Raw genomic sequence first — 8,376 nt, forward strand, 5'->3', positions numbered from 1 at the left:
GTTGCTCACGCTTTGCAGAACTTCTGATTCCAGAACTTTCATTACTTAAGTCTGAAATTCACACTTAGTAAGGCTGAGGTTTGGACTACATTAGGTTGTAAAATCTGAACAAAAATTGATCTCCTACACTTGAGAAAGATAAATAATAAAACATAGTGCCAATTTTAAGGAGGGAGGGAAGTCGGTGGAAAAGAGTAGTTCTTAAATTATGACCCAATTACTCATTTTACTAGGACTGTGCTCTTTGTCATACTAATGCAGAGCAACCAAAAGTCTCAGCCCCGAAGAATTTGCTGTCCTGTCTGAGCCCTGACATAAGTGAAATGAAAACTCTTAACTATAACAGAGGTGGGAGGGAATACCAGCAAATAAATAAATAAAAATCAAATGCTCCTGCTTTGTTCTGTCTCTGCTCTGAACATTTAAACTCCATACCCTGGATACAGAGTTGAACAGCGAGTGAGGCACCTGGTAAGAACAGCTTAGAAACTCCTCAACGAGAGAGAGCAGGACCAGGGTGGCAAGCTGGACTGGCCAGCTTGCCTCCATGGAGCAGTGGGATGATGTACGTGGTACATGTCCAGCGAGTCTTACATTAACCTGGCCAAATGCCCCTGCTTAGGGAAGGGCAAATTTTGTGTAACACCTCAGTCCAGCTTTCAAGCCTTTGAAAAAGGTAGCAAGAAGGGATCCTCTCAAAATCCCTGCTGAGGGCGCTGATAATGCCATCTGGGTGTCAGGCTGGCTTGAAGCTGCAGCAACTGATGTGCCAACTTTAATTAACATCACGGGTGTTTTCTGTGCAGGAAACACAGGACTGCTCATGCCACTATCTGTTCCCAGGGTCAACGCTCTCCAGCCACTTGCTACCTAAGGAACCTCCTTCAGCTTGGGTTAAAAATAACGACCGCGAAGGACAGCAGCAGTGTAAACGAGATTAGCCTCTTCTGAACAATTTTTCTCCCCAGGAGAGGTTCGCGACAGGATTAGCATTTAGGCCAGGCTTCTCTCAGTTTAGTTACGTTCTTGCTTTTCGTTTATTTCTATCCCGCACCTGGGAACAACCCCGCCTGGCTCAGCCTCTGGCCCCGCTCCACCGGCGCCGCTCCGCCCGATCCCGGCTTCTCCGGCGCCGCTCCGCCGGGCCCCGCAACCTCCCCGCCCGCCTCCCGGTGCGGTGGAGTCCGTAGTGCCCTTCCGCCCGGCCGGCGGCGACGGGTCCGCACCCGCAGGCCGCCCACGGCAGGAGCCGGAGCGGCGGCCCGGGCAGCCAGGTGCGACGGGAGCCTCCGGGGGGGCTGCGGGCTCCGCGCTGGCGGTGGACCCGCGGTGCAGCCGGGCGAGGGCGGTTCAGTTACCGCTATCTGGCGGGGCCGCTTTCCCTTGTCACGTTTTTGGGGTAGCCGCAGGCTATCTCTAAGGCAGCGCCGGCTCCCTCGCTGCGCTTGGTGCAGCGGGTAAAGCCGGGCTGCGTAGGAAGAGATTAGCTCGGGGTTTACCCTTCACCCGCGTAGAGATCAGCTGAGGACAGAAGCTGCTCGGCCTCCCGAAAAACGGGAGTCGCGGAGCGCCCTCATGAAAAGCGGGGCCGCGACAGGCTCTGAGGAACTGGAGGGGGAAAGAGAAGGCAGATAGCTCCACATTTAGGGAGAGAAAACATGGAGGGAGGGATAAGGGTGAAAAGGTGGCTTTTGTTCCGCCGGTGCCAGCGCCCGCGGGGGGGAAGGAGGAAGGCTGTTGGGGGGGGGCCGTGCCGCGCCCCCTCACCTGCCCCCGGCGGCCGCGGCGCGGCTGCCGCTTGTTTGCACTCGGCTTATCCGGAGCGGAAATTCCTTTCCGTTTTTGTGAATGACAAACTCATTAACGATTCATCAACACAACCTGTTCCAGCCGGCCCGTCGCCGCGGCAACAGCCCCTTCCGCGCGCCCCCATTGGCTGCGCTGGAGAATGTATCCATTGAAGCGTCCCGCGGTTGTATCCATTGAGGAGCCGCCGGGCGCCGGGACGCGACCGAGGGGCACCGCGGGGGGCGCGGGCGCGGGCACGGGCACCGGCAGCACCGGCACCGTTGCGGTGATTCCGCGCTGAGCGGGGTAGCCCCGCTCGGCGTGCACGTTAATTGGATTTCATTCACTCGCGGTGGAGGAAAAGCCCAAGGGCTTGGGCTGCAGCGGCGATTAGGCAGGTTCATTCAGGGATTCATTGACAAAAAGCAGACAGGAGAGCGGGCAGCCTGCGCGCTCGCACGCTCACACTCGCTCGCACTTAGGCGCACTCGCACACATTTACACGCCGGGGCTGCTTCTCTCTCGCCGTGACTCCGCCGCCACCGCCCCGCGCGGGGGGGGGGCTGCGTGATTCATTTTCCTGGGGCGGAGGGAGATAAGTTGTGAGGAGTTGGAGGGGTGCAGCCCGCCCGCCGAGCCAGCCTGCCGAGCCAGCCGCATGCCTCTGTGAGAGCGAGAGGCGCTTCCTAGAGCACACTCCGCTCCCCACGTCCTTCCTCATGCTAGATACGTTCAGACCCGTCCCTTTCGCGTCGGAAATGGCGATTAGTAAATCTGTGGCGTGGTTGAACGAGCAGCTGGAGATGGGCAACGACCGGCTGCTGCTGATGGATTGCCGGCCGCAGGAGTTGTACGAGTCGTCCCACATCGAGTCGGCCATCAACGTAGCCATCCCCGGCATCATGCTGCGGCGGCTGCAGAAGGGCAACCTGCCCCTGCGCTCTCTCGTCGCCAGCAGCGAGGAGGACCGGGAGCGCTTCGCCCGCCGGTGCGGCACAGACACAGTGGTGCTGTACGACGAGCACAGCCGCGACTGGAATGAGAACACGGGCGGCGAGTCCGTGCTAGGGCTGCTCCTCAAGCGCCTCAAAGACGAAGGCTGCAAAGCGTTTTATCTCGAAGGTGAGAAGAGCCGCCCGGGGTTGGCTTACTTCCCTCCCTGCTTGTCTGGGGCTGCGGGTAGCAGGAGCCGAGCCCCGAGGCTCGGCTGTTGCGGCTCTGCCCGGGAAGTGGTTGTAGCGGGGGGGGGGGGGCAGCCATTGCACACTGGCGCTCCGGGCCTTTACCCCATGCCTGCTCCCGACCCCCCCTCCCCCAGCATCCCTGTCCTCTCTTTGTTTAAAGGACCCTCGGGGACTGGAATCCGTTGGGGAACACGGTGGTACTGGGGGTCCCGGCATGATCCGGGGAGGGCAGGAGGAATCGTTGGCGAGACATCTCTCGGGGGTCCCCGCAGGGCACAGCGGCACAGAGCTTTAATCCTGAATGTGCTGAGCCGCAGTGGGCGATTTTCTTAAGCCGTCTTTAGATTACTCCATCTGCGTGAGAGTGTGTGACATATTTGTTTTCTTTTTCCCGGGGTCGGGAGGGTGGGAAGCAGATGCCCTTTTGCAGACTGTAGCAGAGAAATAACCTGGTTTGCCATCTTATATCATGTTGCATGTTTCTCCCTCCCCCCCCCCCCCCCCCCCCCCCCCCCCTTTTCTCTCCAGGTGGTTTCAGCAAGTTCCAGGCCGAGTTTGCCCTGCACTGCGAAACTAACCTAGACAGTTCGTGTAGCAGCAGCTCTCCTCCTTTGCCAGTCCTGGGCTTGGGAGGTCTCCGAATCAGCTCTGATTCCTCCTCAGACATCGAGTCTGACATTGACAGAGACCCCAACAGTGCCACCGACTCCGATGGCAGCCCTCTATCCAACAACCAGCCTTCCTTCCCGGTGGAGATTTTACCCTACCTCTACTTAGGCTGTGCCAAGGACTCCACTAATTTGGACGTTTTAGAAGAGTTTGGCATTAAATACATCTTGAATGTTACCCCCAACCTGCCTAATCTCTTTGAAAATGCTGGCGAATTCAAGTACAAGCAGATCCCCATCTCTGACCACTGGAGCCAAAATCTGTCTCAGTTCTTTCCTGAGGCCATCTCCTTTATAGGTGAGACCCGTTTGTTTGCTAACACCTATCTGTCAAGCGATAGAACTCAGTTTCTTTGGCAGAATTAGGGAGATTTTGGGCGAGAAACTCAGGGGTGCTCTGCTTTCTGGCTTTAAAGCCGATTTAAATTGAGGGGCTGGGGGAAGCTGCTTGGTGGGTGATTGAGGAGCCCCGGTGAATTGCAAGCGACGTTCGCAGCTTGTAAACGCATCCCTGGTTTGGCTGGCTGCGGGATTCCTGCCTGAACCGTTTGTGTTGGAGCTGAAGACTGAGCAATGCGCAGGATGGGGGATCTTTTAAAATCCTTTCCTGATGGGGAGGGGGAGGTAGATGAGTCCGGGGTTGGATGGCTTATTCGTCCTTGGTGTTTTTTTCTCTTGAGGTTATTGAAGCGCAGTATAATAAAAAGAAACGATCTGGGAAGCTAAGTTTAGCTTTTAAATGCAAGTTATTCATAAGCGGTATCCTTGGCAAATGTATAGTCAGAGCTTTAATTAAATCTCGTGGTAATAATGATATACTTCTCGGGCTCGGTGCCTGGGTTAGACAGCCTTTAGACATTATCCATTAGCTTTGGAAACTCGTCCCCTTGGGCTCAGGGAGTTCTGCTTAAAATATGCACTCCTTCGTTTCGGGGAGGACTTCGATCAGCCCATCGGGGTGCGGTGGGGTGGGCATCGCGTTATCTGTTGGGAAGCTGTGCTGTAATCCGGTTGAATGATACCGGTAATAGTGGAGAATGTAGGTAATCTGAGCCCAGCAGGAAGAAATGTGGGCTGGAAGCCACAAAGAAACTAATCTCCAGGCATTGTAACGCATTTCCTATTACAAAGGAACCCATTTTCAACCAATGTTGACATCCTGTTCCTCCTAATGGGCTGTCCCCTGTGACTTCCCTCATTCTTTTAAAATGCCTGAATACCTCCATTGTTAGCTGCACAACAGTTGGAGAATAATTTAATAGACCTTTGCAGTCTGCTGGTCTGTATAAAAGGCATTCAGTGACATATTGCAGGATTTCCATGCTGGGACAAGGGAACTGTAAGAATTTAAGGCAGATCTCCAAGAGAAAGCATGTCTTTCAAAACTGACTTAATTTTAAAACAGTGTCATGCTGTGTCTCCTGCTCCCTTTGTCTCATGCTTAGTTTTCTCAGCTGTTGGACACGGGTACATATATTTAGGGAGGTGGATTCTCCTCTTGTCGTGGTTTTAAGCTGATGAAGTTAACTCTTGTGTTGTACTGCTGGCAACTGGGATCGGAATTGTTCTTCTTTCCTGTTTGATATGAATCTAACTTGTGTTGAGGGATCACTTACCAGCCCCCTGTCTTATATGTCCTTCTTTGCTCTTTTGTCTCTGTACAGATGAAGCACGGGGGAAGAACTGTGGCGTCCTGGTGCATTGCTTAGCAGGGATCAGCCGCTCGGTCACAGTGACAGTGGCCTACCTCATGCAGAAGCTCAACTTGTCCATGAATGATGCCTATGATATTGTCAAGATGAAGAAGTCCAACATTTCACCCAACTTCAACTTCATGGGTCAGCTGCTGGACTTCGAACGGACTCTGGGGCTGAGCAGCCCTTGTGACAATCGTGTGCCGAACCAGCAGCTCTACTTCACCACCCCTTCCAATCAGAACGTCTTCCAGGTGGATTCCCTACAGTCCACGTGAACTCCCACCATCTCCCTTCTCCTGTCCGTTTTATGGAATCACTCCTCAATGGTTTCTCTTTGGCAGTGATAAAGAAAACATAGCTTTCTCTTTTCCTGGCCTCTGCTATCACAAAAGCAGCTGCCAGAGCAGGCTAGGAAAGGTTACACAGTGTGGAATCGGCTATTACGAAGGGAGGAAAAGTGGTGAGCTCTCTGTGAAGGACTGTGGTGACCAGGCAGCAGATGGGCAGTGTGCTCATCCCTGCTTGCGCAGTGGCTTGTGTCCGAGGACTTCCGGGGGGGTAGGCTAAGGCTGGACAGGCTGAGCACGTGCTTTCTATAGAGACTGGGACTGTCCCGCTTCCCTCTCTGCTTTCCGATCTGTGACACACATCCTTGTCTTCAGTGAAGACTGGTTATTTTTGTTTGTTTGTTTTAATTTAGAGGAGCCAAAGAAAGAGATTTCAGCTTAGTGTATTTGGAGTATTTGTTTGCCGGAAGCTCGGTAGTATCTTACTTGATCAATGTAAATATTTAATCCTAAACTGATTTTCTTTTTTTTTTTTAAATCCACATATATTCAAGAAATCAATCCAAGGAACACCTGTTTTTTGTTCTGTTCATAAGTTCTGCTTTACTTGTTTGTTCTTTTTTATTGCAAAGAATATATTTGCAGCATGCTTGATTTTATTGTTCAAGTGAAGCAAGCTTTCCATGAGGGAGAAATGGCAATGGTGAGAAGTTTGCAAGTCATGTTTTGTGAGCAAGTACATTCTCTTCTTTCATATATCTTTATTTTCCTTGTGATTTTGTTTTCCTCATGCTCTTGACGTAGTTTCCCCATGATATATATATATTTTAAATTAATTTTTTTGCCTTACCTTTTGTAAATACATCATCTGGGAGGAGGTTTGTCTTTGAATGCAGAAGACTTCTGATCACTTTTTAAAACTTTCAGATGTGCTAAACAGTGCATTACCTCTGTACAAATTCTTCAGGGAGCTTCACCTCAAATGCAATATTTTGAGTCTTTTTTTTTCTCTTTTTTTGTATAAAACTGGAAGTATGTGCGAGCATTTGAACCTGTGTGTATGCACAGTGAACCTGCACATGGTTGCCAATAAGGGAGAGTCTAATTCATGGTGTAAAAGTTTTAAGATGGAATTTATTATAAGAATGTAAAATCTTAAATTATTAATAAATAACTATTTTTGGCTATTGAGAAGCTGGCTGGTTTATTCCCCCTTTTCCCTCTGTGTGGGTGTGGTTAATTGCACATACACATATGGTTATGTTTAAAGGTAATGATTGCTTTCAGTAGGCTTTGTACAGCTCCTAAGATAATAAAGCCTTGATTTCCCTTTGGTACACTGGTGCCTAAATGAATAAACAGCGCATGTGCTGGATTCTCATCTTGCTTTGGTGAAGGGAATGCTTCTGAAGGCCTTAAGTTTAATTGCAAAATATTCCAGCATCCCTTTGCTCCCCCAGGGATGCACCTGACCCTGAGCCATAAGGATTTTTATTATTATTTTTGAGAGAAAGGAGCTGCTGTTTTCTGGGTTTGTTTACAGATTTTGGCTACTTTATTAGAGATGCCAGGAGATGGGTTTCTGATCTCCTTATCTGTTTGGCAGGAACTCATTTCACAGATCCATCAACAGTCTGCAGCCTGTAAATGGCTTTTTTCTCTGTTGCTATTCAGCTATGTTGCAACTTAGCAGGTAAAGGCAAGGAGGAAATGTTTCTGTATACCCTTAGTTACCTCATTTCCTCTTTGGACCTTTCTACTGTCTCTGCAGAAGGAAAAAGAGGGATTATGGGGATTGCGGAACTGCTGCTGCAGCTCATTTTCATTAACATCCTGCCTGATACGAAGTGGCCCGAGGTAGGGTGGTGCCAGAATTTGGGTGCAGCACCACGGTGATGGGCTGATGCTGCAGCTGGGGCTGCCGGCTGGGGTTCTGCAGAACTCCTGGCAGCCGGAGCACATTTCAAGTAATTTTAGAAACTGCAAGTGTGTGAAATGAAAAGCAAACAAAACATGGGAAAAAAGTGAGTCAGTGTCTCATGCAGTAGTGGCCTAGATTGAGTGCATAAACTGTGAAAGTAGAAGTGGGTTGCAGTTAAACTTGGCTTGTGCTAATCCAGTTTTGAACGGTTTCCGCTCTTGGCATTCCCTATGCTGCTCTGTTCAAAGTGGAGATTTGCAAGCAGCTCTAGCAATTTCCTGTCCAGCTGCAGCTCAAGTGACTCCCTTGGCTTTTTTTTTTTTGCCTTTTTTTTTTAATATGGTCTGTGGATAATTTTAGCCAGTTTCCTCTTTGTGGATTATTAATCTGCTTTCCTTGTAGAACCTACATAGCTGCGTCCCTACTGTTCTGCTGAAGTCAACAGATGGCCTCCCCGCCACTTCCTCTCGTTTCGCTGTGGGTTTGTTGTCAGGCCACTTCTGAAATTAATAGTGTTTTCTGGCCGGCTGCCACAGGCCATTACCACAAAGGGGAAGTAACACATCTGAATAGCAGGAAGCCGGGCAGGGTCACAGCATGAACTGAACCTGTTGAGCGCAATCCGCCTCTCCCAGTCCAGCAAGTGTAGGGCTTCTCCTCCCTCCCCCTTTTTAATACGCCTTGCACAGAGAAAGGGCTGACACTGAATGCCTCAGCTGTTTGCACCAGGCAAATATTTCCGGCTGAATGAGTTGCAAATGTTAATTGTGACTAGGTGCCCGTTAAGGTGAGGTGGTAAAGAGCAGCGTGTGATGTAGCCTAAGGGAGGAA

The 8,376-nt window shown here is 50.7% G+C and overlaps 1 protein-coding gene across 1 annotated transcript; it reads left to right on the plus strand.

The window, feature by feature from the left end:
• Nucleotides 1-2,051: 2,051 nt before the first annotated feature.
• Nucleotides 2,052-6,818, plus strand: DUSP6 (dual specificity phosphatase 6). The gene is made up of 3 exons (XM_005147925.3): nucleotides 2,052-2,910; nucleotides 3,501-3,938; nucleotides 5,305-6,818. Exons 1-3 carry the CDS (start codon nucleotides 2,508-2,510, stop codon nucleotides 5,610-5,612), a joined length of 1,149 nt encoding a protein of 382 aa, XP_005147982.1. The 5' UTR covers nucleotides 2,052-2,507; the 3' UTR covers nucleotides 5,613-6,818.
• Nucleotides 6,819-8,376: the final 1,558 nt, after the last annotated feature.

The sequence above is a fragment of the Melopsittacus undulatus genome, chromosome 5, assembly GCF_012275295.1.
Source record: "Melopsittacus undulatus isolate bMelUnd1 chromosome 5, bMelUnd1.mat.Z, whole genome shotgun sequence".
In the NCBI taxonomy this organism is placed as follows: Eukaryota; Metazoa; Chordata; class Aves; order Psittaciformes; family Psittaculidae; genus Melopsittacus; species Melopsittacus undulatus.

Coding starts and splice junctions, on each gene's coding strand:
- DUSP6 (XM_005147925.3), top strand. CDS start 2,508: ATGCTAGATACGTTCAGACCCGTCCCTTTCGCGTCGGAAATGGCGATT. Junction 2,911..3,500: donor CAAAGCGTTTTATCTCGAAG/GTGAGAAGAGCC, acceptor TTTTCTCTCCAG/GTGGTTTCAGCAAGTTCCAG. Junction 3,939..5,304: donor TGAGGCCATCTCCTTTATAG/GTGAGACCCGTT, acceptor GTCTCTGTACAG/ATGAAGCACGGGGGAAGAAC.